Genomic DNA, 20123 nt, shown 5'->3' on the forward strand with positions numbered 1-20123 from the left:
AGGTTCTACCCTTTCATCGTAAATTTCCATTCTACTATTTACACTTACTAGTGAAGGTAACTGTTGGCAAGCAGAATGGAATAAAAAATGAACATTACAGAGCGAACACACTAAACAGATGGTGCTTACTTCAGTGGCCTACTTACTTAAATTAAACATTGATATAGTGTTGTGGTAGGGCCTGTCATTTGCCTGTCATCTCATCCATGCCTCAACATAAAGCAAGTATATTTTGCAAACAGGTAAGATCTTACTATACCTAGTGCTTATTGTAAGTGCAAAGAGATTTACAGCCCGTACCAGCAGGTAAATAAACAGCTTGTGCAATGGAGTGGAATTAAGTATCCAGCCACAGACAGAAAGCCAATACTTTACAAATGGGAGCGCTACAGCCCAGCTGCCAGAGGCATCTACATGAAGCTCCTTAAGTACTATTACTCATGAGTCTCTCCAGATACAGTTTGTTATCCCCACCTTAAGTGGTTCCCTCTAGTTTTGCTTCTGCATTAGACATGATGAATGTATCACAGGAATTCTGATGGGGAAAAAATTAAGCTACAGGGGAAGCAACACAAGCCTTTCACCAATTCTGTCCATGATTTTCTGACACTCAGGTGGTACTCACCTACGTAGGCTTCCTCCTCCACTGGTAAACGGACAGACATGCAAAGGTAGGTATCAGACTGGAATGACACAACAGGGGAAAAGACATCAGGCATATTTCCCCCCCAAAAAGTCAAAATTTGCTAATTTCACAAACAGTTCACCTTCCATATATGTATAAATTTCTGGCAACAGGTGACCTTGAAAACAGCTAAAATAACTTTTAGAGTAGAAGTATGCCTATATGATAAACTAATGATAAACTAGCTATAACATACTTTTTACTTCTATATTAGATCGTATATTAGATAATCAGTATTTCTAGAGGGTATGCATTTCTGGCTAGGATAAGAATTTACACAAAGCAAACGAACTATATTAATCAGAAAATGGCTAAAATAGGTAAGCTGAGTCCTCAACGCTCTTCTACATATTGTTCTTTGATACCAGGAGCACATTGGTGAGTCAGCTACTGAGGAATTAATACACACACTCGACAACAGCTTCCAGGCTAAGAGACAAATGTACAGCCTGCAGTAGTCATTTTGTGCTATAGCTGTACTCTGGGGCTATTGCAATGGAACACAGGAACTGTATCCTCTAGTGGCAAGCAAATCAAGGATACTATACAGCACATTCTGATATTATTGTGTGGGCTGCTGGGGACAGGGGGCAGCAGAGAAGTACATTAAAAGTGACTAATTAACAAGGAAGTTCCTCGTGTAAGCATTTCCCTGGAAATGAACGGGAGCAAGACAAAGCCATTCTGGATTTTGCCCCAAATGCACTTCTAAGCCCTTGCTAAACCTCTCTACAGATATGCACTTGGATAATACCAGGGGGGGGGGGGGATAATCAAATCAATATTACTTCAAGGTAGAGGACATATTCCCAAGTCACACATCCTCCCCATACCATACTCTTGTTCTCATACAATATTAAACATAATTAAGTAGTTCACTCTGGGTATAGAGAATACCAAGAATGGAAATCCATAACTGTGTCTGTATGCTCCTCACTTCAATTAACATTAATGAAAGTTAATCAAGAGAATGTTTCCCTTAAAAGTAAGCAATGGAAAGTCGGCTGAGACACACATTTGTAATCGTCTTCAGTGCAAATTGGAACATGACAACCCTGTACAGACATCAGTTACTTCACAAGTCCCAGCAGCCACACAATGCCGTGAAATGCAAGATGTGTAGGGCCAGCATGACCCACGTTTTACAAGTGCCTGTGCTAATTTCGTGGCTGCAAGTTGCTACTGTTTCAAAAGCCAAAGCTTTTTAAGAGACAATGGAGCTGAAGTCCACAATTCAAATGCCTTTTTTTTTAAGAAGACACAAAATAATTGAATTCAGCCATATGTATTTGCCCTTCCAAATTTTTGCAGAAATATTAAACATGAAGCAAGACAACTGTTTGTGTAGGTCATCCTATATACAATACAAGGCATTTGTAACTGAGGAACTATATATGTGAAAGAGAATAAATCAGAGAAAATTTTCCCTTAAACCTTTGGCCCTCCAGATGTTGCTAAACTATAGCTCCCTTCATCTGTGCTTGCTAAGGCTGGTGGGAGTTGTAGCTCAACAACATGTGGAGGGCCAAAGGATCTCAATGCCTCCCCAAAATGAAGTTCTTATTTGTTCTGCAGGTTTCAGTTCTATATTCTGGTACTGTATTACCACAGCAAGCTTATCTTCTACATATGTTACAACTTGCCTCTTTCCCTTGCACCATAATGTCAAGTCCCTTTCAACTCCCCATGGAGTTGAATTAATAAAGTTATTAATAAAGAATTAATAAAGTTTTGAACAAAGTGGGAAATGTGCACAAGTATTCTTATTATTATTCTTATTAGCAGCAGCAGCAGATACACTTGCCATCCCCCCCCCCGAAATTTAACATATTAAACAAGTTTCCTAAAATTTCTTTGCCGCCAGTGTCGGACAATCTGGATACAATGACAGATCATGGTTCATTGTTATGAGACCAATCACAGTGAGCTCAGGAACTACAGCCCTCTCCCCCTCCAGTGAGAGTTTTGAACTCCTGAGGAAGAGTTTGGAAGCTTCTATTTCTGTTTTAAGCGAACCACAGTGAAATGTTATGTCTGAACCCAGACAGACAGTGATAAGTCTTGTGGCTGGTTGAAATAAGCCAACTTTAAACCATAGTTTACGAAGTTCCCTTGTTTTCTCTATCTATATTTAAGATTAATCACAGAGTAGGCAGATTAATCACAGAGTAGGCAGGGATGGGGTGCAACAATAGACAGTCATTAACTAGTAAGTTCCAATCTCTTCTTTGTGACTGCATTGGCCTCCATATAAATTAAATAGTTATGAAAGGATTCATTTTCCAGTGATGCATGTTCTTCTGTTATTCACCATCCCATTTCCTTGATATCACTTTGAGTAGCTCTGTACAGAGGGTAAAAGATAGCCTCTGTATTATACATTTGAGCAAGACTCAAAATGTAAAATGCAAATGCTGAGCTTTGAACAGCAAAGATCTGAAGCACAATTAGCGATAGGAGGTTGATGCAAGAATATATTTTTTTCCATTCTTACCAGTAAGCATTACTTAAGGCTGCCCTTGTTCTTTATGATATCACAGGCCTTTATGTAAAAAGCCCATTGTTCTAATTAGCCAACCCAGATGAAGAATTTTTCAAGGACTGATTTTTGCACATAAGCCATCTGTATTCATACTACAATGAACCCTGCCAACAGTGCTTAGAATTATTCCAGATGAATGCTACATTATTTCACGCTGTAGTGCAAGTATTTTTTTGCCCACACATAGAGAGCTCTGCTATTCTCAAACAATTTACGCAAGGTAGATTCCTGGAAGTCTTATTTTATTCCTTTAGAATAATTAACCTAACAAATGCCATCACCAAAGACAGCCTGAACATGATAGCAGGTAGGGAAAAACCTCCACGACAGGATGCTGCTTCTTTTTATTAAAAAGGGACATGTAAACTATGACAGCCGTGTGGTGCTGAGAATGCCTATACACTACAAAGGTTTCCATGCACATTAATCCTAGCATGAAAGAAAGTGTTTACCATACCAAACTTTAGGACATACATGTGTTAGGAATCAGGTTATACTGATCTGTGAACAAAAGAATAGGAGAGCATCCTATGCACAGGTGAGAGGAAAGTGTTAAAACTATTGCCTTCCCACAGATGCTTCTCAGCGAATGTTTTTCTCCACTCCTGCAATAAGAAAGTTGATGTGGGTTTTAATCTGCTTTTAGTCTACAGCTATTTTAACTTTTCAGAAGCCGCAGTTCAAGTCACTGGCCCAGTTCAGATATCACATTCCAAAACATGGCCTGGAGGACTGAGCACAAGCTAAGGGTTTGCACATTCTCCTTTGTTTGCTGGCTTGATTTAGCAATAATTTGTTCCTAAGGGCTGGTTTGGAGGATCAGAAACATGACATTTGAACTGTGCTATTACAATCCACTCCAAGCATGTGAGCATGCTGCAAACTATTTTACTTCTCTTATTGTGCAAAATGATCACCATGATGGGTGATATCACGTGAAATTAATGGAAACTCATTGAAATGAGCTGCACACACAGTTTTTACACAGGCATAAGAGTCTCGTTGGAATTGAAACTGTAATGTGTAATGATTATATGTTTGTATGGAAAGTTAATAAAATATGATTATAAAAAAAGATAGTCTCGTTGGAATTTATTCTAAGCCTCTGAGGCTGCCACTATGGACACACAAACAAATCAATGCCAGTAGAGCAGAACATACATCCGAACTAGAGCTAAATCAGTCTTTCCAAGCTGCTGTTCCATGGTACAATACTTTTTGACTTTATAGCCTAGTGGCTAGGATCTCCACCTGCTATACCATAGATACTTTCAGTTGGACAGCACATGGATTTTTCTACACCTGCAGATTCCAACTATTTGTGTGGCTTAATTTCCAGAGAAGGTTTTTTACAGAATATTTTTACTTGAGTCCTACTTGAAGCGTTCTTTCTCTACAGCCAAGAAATTGAAACAGATGGTTCCAATCATAAGTTCCAGGAAATGCTCCCCAATAGCTAAATCACTTGTTTCAGCTTCTATTTGTGCAAGTGCTATCTGCAACAATGAGTCATCTCATCGGCTGCAAAACATCCTATTCTTGTAATGCTTCTGAAGCTCTTAACGCTGCTACTAATTTCATGACTGGCAGTTCTATCTAAACATTATTTAATCTCTTTTTAGCAGGGACTCTGAAATCCTGTAGAGCTTTTTGCCCATCTCCATGATGACTAGGAAAACATATGCAAAGTAAGAGAAATTATGTACATGTAATTGCCATTGTGTATACACAATTTAGCTTTTCTAAGTGCTTTTTTTAAATCATCTTCACAGTGAATTTTCATAAAAACACAAACTCTTATATAGGCCTTTCTGGGTTAGCAATTAAATGGTTATTAGGCTCCAAGACTGACTGCTGGGATGTTTGCCAACATTGTAGAGGAGAGATTCAAGGATTTGGGGTAGAGTGCCTAATAAGTTTAGGGTAGAGAAGACCTGAAACTGCATCACTGAAAGAAGAGAACTATTTAAACGGCCTGTCCTGGTAAGCAAAAACACAGCCAAGTGCCCTGTGGTACCTTAAAGACCAACATATTTATTATGGTATGAGCTTTACCAAAGCCTATTTCACTAGATCCCTAAAATATTATCCTCAATTGCAGACTATATATGATCAGGTGTCATTAATCTAGGGTAAGGCATCAAGGTATTTCACTAATACACATGGCAATAGAGAAAGAACAAGGGATTACCTCTAAATCTTTGGAGAGTAATTCAGTTTTATAAAATGGTTAATGAGAGGGATTCCCAGTTGTTTGTTTCTAATGTTACAAAGACATTCACCTATAGACTTCTTAAGAATCCTAAAAATCCTAAATGGCTTTGGCCCTGTATACCGGTACCTGAAGGAGGGGCTCCAACCACATCGTCCAACCCAGACTCTGAGATCTAACTCCGAGGGCCTTCTGGTGGTTTCCTCATTGCAAGAGATGAAGTTACAGAGAACCAGGTGGAGGGCCTTTTCAGTAGTAGCACCTACCCTGTGAAATGCCCTCACAGATGTCAAACAAATAAAAAGCCCTCACAGATGTCAAACAAATAAAAAGCCCTCACAGATGTCAAACAAATAAAAAGCTATGTGATTTTTAAAAGACATCTGAAGGCAGCCCTGTACAGGGACGTTTTAAGCACCATGGGAGATACTGGCAAGTGCACAGACACCCATGGTAACTGGTTTAGCCACTCCAGCTTTAGACTGTTCAACAAAGAACAAAAGGAAAAATTCCGCACAACTAATTTACTTTATGCAACTAAAATCGTTTCAGATCTACCTTTAAAAGATCAACTTATTTTATTCTGATTGCCTCTAGCTAGTTTAGGGCAGTTCCCTGACTAGACTTCTAGAACATTCTTAGGTTGTTCTACACTTGTGTAAAACCTAAGGACAGAATACCACAAAAACGAATCTGCATGAAGTTGACATTGTTCCAATTCTAACAAGTCTTCACCGGAGAATTCGTATTAATATTCCCTCAAAACACTCACTGGTTCTTTACAGATTCTGTTAGTGAGAATCACAGGAAGGCATTTATTCCACAGGGGCCTAGCATATGGTCATCTGAGAAGCCATCAAGCATTCTAAGCAACAGCGAGAACAGGCAGGACAATCCAGCTCTCCGTGGACTCTTAACTCAGGGTCATTCTGAAGTCATCACAAGACAGATGTACCGATTGTAAATCTCCACCTGTTAATAAAGTGACGTGACTACCTTTGTTCCTATTACTACAAGCAAAGTAATAAGCTGATCTACATACGGACTTCTGTTCTCACCTGCTTAGGAGTTACGCCCGGCATGCGAATGTCCAATGCAAAATCTGATAAACTTAGAGGAACCAGCTGCCTGTTGCTGCCCAGGCATTCATTAGAATGTGACTTGGCAGAATCTTTATACCTAAAATTAAGAAAAAATATTAAATATGTACCTTTTATTTAAATGCATTTCACAACTTGTATAACTCATACAGGTGCTCCAATAACTTTTGCTGTAGCTAGAATAATTTGAGAAATCCATGTGTGGATTACATAATACAGTTTGAAATATTAAGAACTGGCAAAATATTAACAATCATTTCATACACCAGGACAAATGGTGGCTAACATGTCCCAAGTTTACCGTGTACTGATAGGAAGGAAAGTTGTATTGATGAAACAAGTTCTTTGATATGTTTCAGCCAACTAAGCATCCAAACTAACATGCCAATTCATACATGTATCCAAGGAAGTCTGCAGGGCTGCCCCCAATTTACAACAAAAAAGCCCATGCAGATCTCTTTACAAGACTACCAAGAAGTCACTTCATGCATAACACTTCATGATTGCTTCAGTTAGTTGCAACATACAAACTATGGAATGAATTAATAGATGGGAAATCCTCAATATGCAAATATACAGCAGAACTCCCAATGTATAGCTGAATAAGCCTGGTGGAAGAACTTCCTGCATTTCTCTTCTTGAACTGTGATTGAAAACAATTTTCTAATCACACGTATTTGCATCTTTTGTATGGATACCAAAGAAGTCACGGAAAATTTTGTTCCCTATTATTTGTATAGGAAGAGAATCCAGAAAAAAAACCTCCTGTAAAATATAGGGGGGAACCCGAGACATGCCTGCTAGTTTCAGGACAGCTAGATATAAGCAGCCTTTGATGCAATGTGAATACTAAATATATCCATGGATAAATATTTGATGTGGCAATTACGGGGACTATGCTGTACATACAACCATATTGTCTTGTGAGCAAATAAAGCAGACTTCCGCTTAAGAAGGTATCCATAAATGCAAGGAGACATCTTCCAGAAGGCTAATCAAACAACTGATAAGTTACCTGATGCACTTTAAAAAGAGATTTCAAAGGACTAATGGGAAGGACATTGTATATAAAAAAGTTACTTACTTACTACAGAGCCTGTCAAGCACACATTTGAATTTAGATAAAAAAGTTATTGCAAAACAGTATAAGAACAATGATGTAACATACTGAATATTTCAGTATTAACCAAAACCAATTATAATCACATTTTTAAAAAATAAGCCAGTTATATTTTTAGAATGTTTTTGTTTACTTTGCTGGAAGCTTCACTTTTAAAGCCACAACACAAATCAAGGAAAAGCAGACGGCAACACTAAGCAGCGCACACTGATAAACAACCCACCTCTTAAAGACAGAAAGTGGGCTTCTGAAAGCCAAACAGCTGTTTTGAAAAATAAGGAACAATATTAGCAGGTTGTTAACGAGGCCAGCCATGTTCACCCTGCTGTTCCTGACCCGATTAAGGAAGCAGGGAAAGGGCAGTGCAGCTCTGTCGGCTGTGATCCTGACAATTAGGCAGCAGCACTGCTATCAGTTTGCTACTTCATTATGATGTTCTCCACAGGCATCCTACAGCTTTTGACAGACCATCTGTCCTGGATGGTGGTGTGCTCTAAATCAGTAAGGTGAGGTGATACTGTGCTTTCTTCATTGGAAGCAGGGGGGGGGGGGAGTAGGAAAGGGAGGAGGGCAGGGGAGAGAGTGTTTCCTTTGCTATGTCCAGTAACAGAGCAGAAGCAGAGTTCACAGTTGTGGTGCTTTATTCCAGCCTACTGTAAAATCTCCATTTTGGGGGGGGAAATCAATCCATTCCACAGTGCAAGAGACTCCAAATGGCACTGCAGAAACCCATGTCGCTCTTCATTCAGGACCTGCAAAAATAGAAACAGATAATGGGTGACTAACACATTACAGCATTAGTTCTCAGCAAATACTTGCTAAAGCTTTTTCGCACATTAGGAGTTTCACAAGCTCTAGCTCAACTCAGAAAAGGTATTGTAAACTTTGTTGACCCTCTCCCCTCTGCCGTCCTCACAACTCCATGGAACAATTCTCACAAGTATGGTACATATTCTTTGTAACATGAACTGTGAATGCTAGAGGTGATGCTATCAAAAGTAGTTTATCAAACTCCCTAATGCCTTCAAGTGACAGGACTTAGAAAGCTTAAGTGCATTTAGCCATTACCTAGCTTTTCTTCCTCTACTTCAGAGAAGGCAGTATTCAGTGCTGAGTATCATACACAATATTCTTTTACCAAGAATTAAGTAAAGTCCACTTTTTCCATAACATTTAGAGCAAGTGCAAAGTTTGCTAGCAGAAACACACAGTCTGACCTTCCAGCTATAGAACAAACGGCATATAAATAAATGTGAATATTAAATAAATAAATAGTAGTTCAAATTTCAATGAACTTGAACAGTGTTCCTCAAACAGTGTGGTAGGACCCACCAATGCACCATGGGACACTTTCAGGGGGCCTCAATACCACAGTCTGCCCAGGGTTTCCCACTTGCCAGTTCCATCCCCTAGCCATGTCATATAGCCTTTTGGTTAGACCACTGCCAGCACAAGCAACTCTTACATGCTGAGAAGTCATGGCCAGGAGACAGAGATGTTCAGCAAGAGAAGGAAGGTCTCACGCCTCTGGGGTATATTCTGCCTGAAGTGTGGTAGGCTATCGCAACGCCTCCAGAGCAAATATTAATATTTAGCTTGAAGAAAGTTGAGCTATGAAACACCTTGCCCCAAGGAACATGCTGAGCCAGTAATGTAGCAATTTCCAAAGGTGGATTAGATCTCAATAGAAAAATGATGTCAGTAATTGCCAACTGGTTATGCCAAACTCTGCCTCTACCTGCCACCATTTTGTGGTCCAAGAAATGTTCAATGTTTTTAAGACTGTGATGAATAGCACCACAGTTTTACATTAAACATTTGATAATTATATGCCTGCTGATCAGAATCACAGCACTATTTGTCTTGTAAGCTAATACTGTGAATATGGAAAAGTGAACATGGAGAATGTGTGGGTGATTAATGATATCCTAAATTTAAAAGTAACATATTGACAAACATAAAATGCAGAAGTGTTAAAAAAACACACCCAGATCTCAGCAAGGTCAAGTTTCATCAAGAGATTTCTGTTTATTATTTATGAATTGCCTCAAGTATTTTGGGCACTATGCTGAACAACTAAGGGAAGCACTGTTTAGAGAGAGCTTTCAGTCTAGAAATGAAAACTGAGGAACAATAGAATAAAATGGGAACAAGTGAGGATAAAGGATACAACAACAAGATTACACGGTTGCTTAGGTTCATTATGTGTGCATCTTGATACGGCAGCTTTGCTTTGGGTTAGAAAAGATGCTCCACAGGAAGACAGCAAATAAGTAGGGGAGACAGAAAAAAAGGTCAAGTAGAAAGGCTGGGAAAATGTTTTGACCTATTAGAAGTCAACCTCACTTTTATAGTGGCTGCACATTTCCTTTCCATCGTCAAAGTTTAGCTTGGACCAATTTGCATTTATTCCTACTTTGCAGAATTGTGTTTTTCCACATCTTAAGCTGTTGGTTGGTAGATTGATCAAAAAAACTAAACATTTGCTGCAGATGAGTGGAGGAGCAGGCGAGGTAAAACACTACAGATTTGACTGGATTGACTCAACGAGTGGCTTTAGATGTTTCTTCTATGGGAATTTTTTTACATGTCATCCTCTTATTTCCTTAGATTCTAAACAATTGACAGAAAAGCAGCCTATGTGCCCAATAGACAAGTCACAAACACTTTTTGAATATTACATATACAGTGCACAAACAGATTGCATAGAACTCCTGTGTGCTTCCTATTCTACCTATTTAAACATTTGAAGCCCATCAATATTTTGTTGAACCTGGCATGAAGACGGCTTAAAAGAGGAAGGTGATGGGTTAGTGAAGCATGTATCCCCTGTGTCATGGGACAGGATTTGCTTAGGTAAGCTTGCAAAACCATATGTGACTCTTCTAGAAAAGGGGAATTTGTGTGACTGTCTTAATTGTAGGCAACAGGTGAACTGCTTGGACTTTCGCTTGTTTGAAAAATACATACTTTGTCTTAAAGTGAGGGAATTGTCTTGTAGATTGTGTCAACATGCACACATACTGAAAATGAGAATTTATTTGAGGATTAAGCACTCCAGCAACACCCAAGGACATGTAGAACATTAAGACAATGGAATATGAGTGGCACATCACGCTCAATTCCAATTATAACAAGAGTCCCAGCATTACAGGACATAAGTACAGTATCAGTTTACTACTACAGATTTCATTCTGTGCTTCTGGACCAAGTCAACAAATGATTTAACAAACATCCAATGTCTCAATTTAAACTCCATTCTTGGCACTTGAAACATGCCCAGCATCCAGCACTGAATAGCTAAACCAGAAAGCCGTCATTTATTTACTGTGAAGAATTTCAGTACAGTGGTACCACGGGGTACAGATGCTTCAGGTTACAGACTCCGCTAACCCAGAACTAGTACCTTGGGTTAAGAACTTTGCTTCATGATGAGAACAGAAATCGTGCGGCGGCAGCGGGAGGCCCCATTAGCTAAAGTGGTACCTCAGATTAACAACGGTTTCAGGTTAAGAACGGATCTCTGGAACGAATTAAGTTCTTAACCCGAGGTACACATCCCCACCACTTACAATAATTAAGTGACTTTTCCCAACTGATTACCTTGACAAAATATGGATATAACCCACGAGAGGTTAACAGCAGAGTCCCATCTGTTTTTATTCTCTATTTTAGATTATTTCACTCCCCACCTGAAACTGGGACTTCCAGAAGTTAAGCAACTTCACACTTCAGAGGTAGCAATGGTGTGGACATAAAATGCTGAATTTTGACTAGTTTGGACCTATAATGTCTATACCATTACCATCCCGAAGCATAAAGTTTATTAACCTCCCAAAGAAATTAAACATCCCAGATGCCATCCACCTGCAATCTTTTCAACAAGTTGTATCAGCTCTTAACATTTTAACAGCTTTGCATATCCATGTAACAGGAATACGACATTGCCCCTGAACGATCTTTTAACCAGTCTTCTCATTTCTCACATAATGCTCTTTTCAGGACGACTACTGTACGTCTTTGTGTGTGCAGTAGTTTCCATCTCTACTTACCCATTTCAAAACATACATACTGAAATTCAATGCATGTTTCATTCATGGAGATGAAACAAACATTGCTTTTGAAAGCATGCCTCCCACCTACTGGAACGCTGTAAATCTGTAGACTTCCTTCCTCCAGAGAATTCCAGAGTGCACAGAAAGCATTTAAATGGTTATGGATAATGTAGTAGACTGCTCAGCTAGTCAGAGTATCCTGCCATGTCTTATGCTAAAGCTACTCCATTTTCCCAGCAGGAAATATTCAGGAAATGCTCCATTTAACAAAGAGCACAATAATGATTAACAAGGCAGCAAGATCCCCATGAGATATTACACCTCCAGATGTCCATAATAAAAAGAAAAAACCATCAATGAAATTACACAAATAGAGAATAATAAAGGGAAGCAAAAAAATAAAGGGAAATGTACTTTTTCTACTGGCAAAGTGCTTCTAAAGGGTCACACACTTTTGCACAGAAAAAGAAATGCAGTCTAGATGTCTGCTATGCTTTATCTTTGCATATTTCAAGTTTTCTAAAATAGCACATCTACTATCAACATGGACAACTGCAAAGACTGCTAGCATACTTACAAAACACTAATCTTAGATTAATCATCTATTATTAGTATCAAACTACTTTCCTGTATTTTTTAAGCTTGTCTCATGGTTAACCTTCTGTTGATAGTAAATAAATATGTATGTATACTTCTTTTATACAAGACTTACATTTGCATTACAAAAATGACCAAAAGAAGTCCTTTTTTGTGGTGGCCCCCAAGCTCTAAAATAGTTAGCCAGTATGATGCAACTGCCCAGAGACTGGCTCCTTCAAATGAATTGTTAAGGCCTTTCTCTTCAGACAAGCTTTTAATAATTCGGGTATTGTTTAAATGCTGAATGTCAGTTTTTAATCTACAATTGCTATTCCTGAAACTTTATTGCCATTTTATTTTTTTCTTTAAATGCAACCCCATTTTGGAGCAATTGTTGAAAAGTAGGCTATAAATTCACCAAATAAATAAATATGCACTGCCAATGTGAACATTTATAATACAATGAAAGCACGGGCTAGGAAAGATTTTCACTAGAGTAAAAGTGGTTAAGAACAGAACAAACATTTTCTTAGAATCATTCCTGCCATGCTGAAATACATTCACAGCACTTGTTTGCAGAGGGGCTGTGCTTAAGTTGTATTCTTTGAATTCTCTATATAAAAATATGCGCCAGAAATTAGAATAAACCAGCCACAAGAAAGCAAACTGCAAAGCTAATGGGAAAGAAACCGCTGGTCTGACACAATGATCCCTGACTAAGATAAGGGGAAAGACAGAACATGAAGGCACAACTATGAATGCTAATACCACATATACTTTCTCGTTACTAATCTGCAGTACTGTCAGATGCTACTATTGGAAACATTTCTTTAAACAGAAGCCAAAAAAAATTTTCCGGCATAGTCAAACTATCATTTTCCTTTTGTTTTTTATTAAGCTATGTTTTTATACTGTAAACCGCCCTGTGATCCTTGGATGAAGGGTGGTATAATAAATAAAATAATAAGGCTCGGAAATAAGTGGTCAGACAAATGAGATAATAGCAGGTCTATGCATTTCCTTTAGAAGGTTCATCTTTGAAGATGACCTTTGGAGACTGCTTGGAAATGCATAAAGAAGCTTCCCAATTGCTTGGAGGGGTGTGTGTGCAAGAAATCAGAGCATATAAACACTGGTTCTGTACCAGCTGCACTGACAATGTGTGTTCCAAGGCCAGTTTAAAGTGCTCTCTATCTAAAACCCTAAATGGACCAAGCAGATCATTTGAAAGACAGCTCACACCTATAAGAGCCAACTCAGGCTTTAAGACTAGCCATGGAGGTCCTAATCAGAGCACAGTCATACCTTGGATCCCAAACGCCTTGGTACCCAGACATTTCAGCTCCCGAACGCCACAAATCCAAAATGAGTGTTCCGGTTTGCAAACGTTCTTTGGAACCCGAACGTCCGACGGGGCTTCAGCGGCTTCAGATTGGCTGCAGGATCTTCCTGCAGCCAATGAAAAGCCACACTTTGGTTTCCAAACATTTTGGAAGTCGAATGGACTTCCGGAACAGATACCGTTTGACTTCCAAGGTACGACTGTACAGCACATCAGATTGACAGGTTTATAAGACGAACCACATGGCAGTGGTGAGCATGCGGAACTCCCACAAGAAGTGTGTTTAAAACTGCCAATGGGTGATGCAAACAGGTTGCTTAGAAGATTTTAGATACAACTTTCAGAAAATTAAAAATCAATGAAATAAAACCCAGGGAAGGCAGAGCAAGAGACATTCAGCAGCCAGAGCAATAATTCCATTATATATTATGTTGCAACTGAGTTACATAATGTTTGATTTTTCAGAGCTTTTCAACTTATTTATTGAAGCCTGCACAAATATGTCATCTGCTTCACCTTACAGAACCAAGAGCTCGATTAATTACCTTCTCAAGCAACACTGGCTTTATCCTACACAACTCATAAGGTACGCACCACAGTAAATTTTAACAGTAGTTTTTGTGAGGAGAGGAAGAGCTTTATTTTTACTTTTGTGTAAGTTTTGTATGAAAACATTTATAGTGTAACAAAGTTATTTGATAAGCATCTCACACTTCGGTAAGATACATTAACTCCCCATACTACTAAGACACAATGTGTAGAACTAAATCGGCAACAAGAGAAAAACAGCTTACTTTTAACAGGGCACCCTGGTTTCTATTCCTGAGACACAGCCAGCTGTTTGCTTCTGAAAAGCTGATTACATGTTGCTTAGACTAAACTATGAAAGTGTCTGGAAAATAGGATTAACCAATTTAGCAGCGATCAAAACAAGAGGTTGAAAGAGGTGGTACGGTAACCCAGACAGAAAGGGGAAAGCAGTCAGTCACTAGAGGGAATGAAAGGGCATTGACAATGGGGTGGGAGGTCACTTTCGTATGTTAAGGTGAAGATACAGGATAATGCTTAGCATCCCTATTTTCTGTTGCCACATTGTGTTCGTTCTGCACTTGTAAGGAATCAATCTTTTAGTGCAACAGCACCTATACTCTAGAACTGCCCGCCCATTGACATTAGGCAGGCAACTTTGCTGCAGCTACTAAGATTTTTTTGTGTTTACCCCGATATGCATGGTTAGCATACATTTTATTTTTTTTCTTATTATGCATATCCTGAACTGCTGATTTTATTTATATTTTTATTTTTTTAAAGTTAAAACTCAGAGTTAAAAACAAGTTATTGATAATGTTGATGGAAATTTTAGTTTTATTAAACTGCTTAGTGGTTGTTGTCCCCCCCCCCCAATAATGGAGTATACAAATTCCATTAAATAAAGCATGTGCCTCCACCCCAGCTGCCTGGGGGAGAGGGGAGGGTGCAACACTTGCCCTAGGCACTGGCAACCCATGCTACACCGCTGAATGGCAATACACAGGACCCAGCCTAGAAGAGAGCTTTCTCTCATTTTTCTAAGTATCAACTGACAATCTTTAGAAAAAGAGCTAGGTAGATACTTTCACACACTGGACACCATAACAAAAGATACACCCTTTCCTGTATTCCCATCTATTTAAGATGATAGCAAGACATCTGCGACCTCAGTGGACAGACAGGATTATTCAGAAGGAGAAAGCCCTCAAATGACCTGCCCTTTGCATAAGTTGCTGTTCTAGGCTGTTCCCCTTTCCATCCAGGAGCCATGTCCAGAACTGCAACACGTTCAGTAGCACCACAGGTGGGTTCCACTAACGAGACAAAATTGTTAACACGAAATGTTTGCCTTTTAAGAGCATTTTCCATTTAGAAAATGAGCATGCCTCTGCTATCAAAAGTCCGAGAAGCATACTCGCTGACGAGCTGGCTGTAATACGTCAGCGAACAGGATGCAACAAAGGAACAAAGGTCACAATGAAGTACAGTACCTGGAATGTAAGAGGCATAAATGTACCACAATAGCTTAATGCGTGTATCTGGATAATGACATTTAAGTGGCACATGCCAACATTGCTGATATTTAACTCAAAAAAATTATGAAGGAAAACACAACCACAAAATTACAGCAGCATTCTCTAAGTGCATATGAACAACCACTTTACTGAAGTCTAATTTTCTCCAGGTTAAGCCCCAAAGGCTGAAAATCGTGCAACCTTTAGTACTTTAGTCTGGTAATCTTCCACAACAGGATTACCTAGTTTTATATTTATACAACTCAAGTCATCATCTCTCAATGACTCACAATTCTCACAAATCCTGAATTTCACTTTATCCTTTGCCTAGACAGTGGGTACACAGGTTAAGAGCACTTGTCATGATTTTGATGTCTCAGTACAGAACTATTCTTCCATCTAAAATCTAAAAAAATAGGCCTGCAAAGAGCAATGGATTCAATGGCTTAGATCCTAAGCTTCAATAACTTCTCAGGGTGGAAAGTTTCTCATTCAGTGGTGACATCTGTACAGTACTTTGGAGAGGAATTCCAGGAGAATGAGCAGGAGGACATTACCTCATTGAGAAGTGCACCTGTAGGGTAATTAAATCCAGTCAAAAATTACCTAACTGCACCACTGTTCCAATTCGCTCTTTCTCCCTCTCTACCCCATCCCAAAGTATTCAGAAGGGTCCCTCACAATTCTGAGAGAGGTTTTAATTTTTTTGCAGTGCGGTGGTGGTGTAGAAGGTTGCAGGGGCAGGGGGAAATAGAAGATGGGAAAATTTTCTTCTGTGAATTTCCTTAAATAGAATTATTTAAGGATCCAAGTGATAATAGTTTTAGTGTTTAAATCCTCATGAATTTAATTTCTGACCTTGTAACCATGCACAGTTAATTAAAAAGCAAGTACATTTTTTAAATTGTGAATAACTAGCACAATCCCATAACAGAAATATTTAGTTATGTCTACAGTTGCATTAGGCAATATTGCTAATAGGCATATAAAATTTTTATGCATCTAAAACTATTATATTCAGTTTTTATTATAGGCATGCTGTTCATTGTCTATATTTAGGATCATCTTGTTTAATATTTGCAATGTTTCACATAGTGTAGGCAAAGAATTCCAGCATGACAGCAATATTGAAATTATCCAAAAAGCTGTCAAAAGTCTGCACAAGCACTGCCAATCGGTAAACAGTGATTACTCAAACCTGAAATCTCTTCCAAAAGCAACAAAAATAAACTTGTTAAGAAGACGTTACATTCCAAGGAAATCATCGAAGAAATTCCATTAATCTCCTTCTTTCAATGCATTCTTTATGCTGCTAATAATAAACCCTGATTAGGGTTTTTATTAAAAATAAATGCATATAATCCTAAATTTATAATTCATATCCTGAAATGAAGCTATAAGAGTAACATGGATACATATACAAATTGTCATATTTCCATAATATTTTTCTACGGTAAGTAATGCATAGCAAAGTTTCCCTACTCCAACTGGTTCACATTTTATAGAATACAGTTTATTTTATTATTTCTTACACCTCTATCCAACTTTTTTCTCCAAGGAGCTCAATGTGATGTACACGGTTCTGACCCTCATTTAACTCCCACAACAACCCTATATGGTAGGTTAGGATGAGAGGCAACAACCGGCCCAAGGTCACCCAGTGAGTTTCATGGCCCAGTGGGGATTTGAACCCTGGTCTCCCAGCTCCAAGTCCCACACTCTAAGCCAGCCTTTCTCAATCTTGTGTCCCTGAATGTTGTTGGACGACAACTCCCATCATCCCTAACCACTGGCCCTGTCAGCTAGGGATGATGGGAGTTGTAGTCCAACAACATCTGGGGACCCAAGGCTGAGGAAAGGCTGCTGTAACCACACTGGCTCTCTAGATTTTACAGAACATTATTCACACCACAGAAAAGGGTTGCAGCTCAGGGGTAGACCATTTGTTTTGTATTCAGAAGGTCCCAGGTTTAATTTGCAGCATCTCCAGATAGAGCTAGAAAGACGCCTGTCTGAAACCCTGGAGAGCTAGTCTGCCAGTCTGGGTTGACAGTATTGAACTAGACATACCAATGGCCTGACCACATTACAAGGAATTTTCCTATATTCCTAAGGTATAAAACAGTTTAAAATTAAAACAGTTGGTTCTGTGTTGGACAGATATGATTTATGTGGTACTTTGCCTCATCAAAACATTTGTCTTCACTAGGGATCATACAGCAGATTTATATTGCCAGTCTTGTCTGTACGCATGGTTTCTGTTAAAGAATCCCTGCAAGAGGCAACAAGGGAGAGGACAAGGAAAGGCAAAACAAGAGGATGAGCCAGCAAGGCAAGAGCCAGGAAGAAGCACGGCTTTGGTTATATTCCATTTCCAACAGTTTCTAACACTATAAAGCAGGCATGGCCAAACTTGGCCCTCCAGCTGTTTTGGGACTACAATTCTCATCATCCCTAGCTAACAGGACCAGAGGTCAGGGATGATGGGAACTGTAGTCCCAAAACAGCTGGAAGGCCAAGTCTGGCCATGCCTGCATAAAGTCTTAATACCATATTTCACATTAGGGGCCTTTCTAATGTTTTCAGATGCATTGCAATTCCTAATCTTGAACATGAAAAGTGGTCTCTGCAGCTGCAATCCTACACATACTTCCTTGAGGGTGAGAGGCCCCTTTGGGCCTTTACTCCTGAGTAGACATGAACAGGATTGCCAGAGATGACCTGCACATTCCTAGTGTATTACTTAGCAGTTTATACTCTTGTACATTTTTACCGTACAACTTGCCTTGCTCAGCATACCTAGCCCTTTGCATGGCTGTTTCATTCTGCATTTTAGGTTGCTGATGACATTACTGTATTCTGCCCATGATTTCCTTTGCAGAAAGCAATCTTCTACCACCACCTAGCACTTATTACTCTCGTTTAAGGAATAATTTATTCTCTTACAGCTATTGCAATGCCTTAAGGTCATTGACTGCAAGCTTGGAACTTATTGATGATCACTTCCATGCCATACAGAGATGTTATAGATACGTAATAGCAGGATTTTGATGGAATATTCCATAGTAAAAAGACATAACAAAATATAATCCTGAGAACTGTGACTTTTCAGCACCTTGATTAAATTAACTGCATAGTTTTATTACACCACGGGGCCAGTACCTCTGCTCTTCCATAACATAAATCCATGGATGCAATAAAGGGAAGCTTACTGAGATTACAAGGTGTCCTTGAAGATAATGCAAACAAGCAGACATAATGCAGACGTTTTTACTGTCTTCAGTTGTATTCAATCACAATAAAGAGATCCTTCAGATATGCTATTGTTGTGGTTTAGGGGCATGCATACACACACACACACTCTCACACATTTTCAAGCCTACTCAGTGTTTCCTTTAAATATGATTTCAGCAGTGGCTCAGCTGCTCTAGGCAGGTTCATACAGCAGAACTGAGCTATAATGAATACCATCCTTCATACATCAGCAAGTAGCCCCTGTACACAGGCTAGAGCAGGCATCCCCAAACTCAGCCCTCCAGCTGTTTTCGGACTACAACTCCCATCATCCCTGACCACTGGTCCTGTTAGCTAGGGATGATGGGAGTTGTAGTCCAAAACAGCTGGAGGGCCGAGTTTGGGGCTGCCTGGGCTAGAGCAACAGTTCCTTCCCAAGCGATAATGCCAAGGTTTCTGCTTTCCTTGGAAAATGTAGATACAGATCACACCATGCACTGGAATTTCTGACCAATAAAATTTATTGTAAGTTTTTAAAAATCTGCTTCTAGGTGGATTCAAAGCATTTTCTTACTATAAAAAGAAGACTCTTCATTCAGTGCCAGTGCAAAAAGTTTGCACTCAAGATTTCTATATTTTTGCTATATATAAAAAAACTTTATAAGAATTTCAAGTATGTTGTAAACATGATTAGAAATTTTTAGGCTTTTTCTAATCTGTCTCGTTTCACTATTTGAAAAGCAACTTATTCACAATAACTTAAACTTGAAAACTCAGTTTAGGAAGACAAAATCTATATAGTTCATCCACAAGGTGCATGTGTTAACTTTAAATGTTGTTTGCTTGATTTGATTATGTGTTTCAGCAGCACACAAAGCTTAACAGCACACTCTAATAATAATTTAATGATGGCACAAGACACCCGTGAATTAATATTTCCCATTTTCAGCCTATAAAAAAGAAGTCCTTGATCATTCCTTTATGAAGCAAAATATGTCGGTATCCATCTAAGGAATTTCTGTGACATGAACTGGCCTGGCTGCTCCCACCTTGTAACCAGTAGGCGAAATCAAGAGTTGTGATTGACAAACAGTTGTTTGGACACCAGTCCCATGGGGCATACATTGCCCCGGGCCTCAGACAAGCTCTGAACAGGTCTGCCTAAGGTTCTAAATTGCTGTTTACCCCTTCCTTTGGCACACTTTTATT

At 39.1% G+C, this 20123-nt stretch overlaps 1 protein-coding gene across 7 annotated transcripts in view; it reads right to left on the reverse strand.

The window, feature by feature from the left end:
- PAM (peptidylglycine alpha-amidating monooxygenase) overlaps window positions 1–20123 on the reverse strand; it is a 119788-nt gene that overhangs the window by 69789 nt on the left and 29876 nt on the right. For all 7 annotated transcript variants that reach the window (XM_081930458.1, XM_081930461.1, XM_081930457.1 and 4 more), the window contains exons 2-4: window positions 7883–8411; window positions 6498–6618; window positions 626–683 (exon numbers count right to left, since the gene is read on the reverse strand). In XM_081930458.1, the coding sequence (XP_081786584.1) occupies window positions 626–683; window positions 6498–6618; window positions 7883–7974 (271 nt within the window). In that variant the 5' untranslated portion in view covers window positions 7975–8411. The remainder of the gene's footprint in view (window positions 1–625; window positions 684–6497; window positions 6619–7882; window positions 8412–20123) is intronic.

The sequence above is a fragment of the Podarcis melisellensis genome (genome assembly GCF_964234715.1).
Source record: "Podarcis melisellensis genome assembly, chromosome: 11".
NCBI lineage: Eukaryota > Metazoa > Chordata > Lepidosauria > Squamata > Lacertidae > Podarcis > Podarcis melisellensis.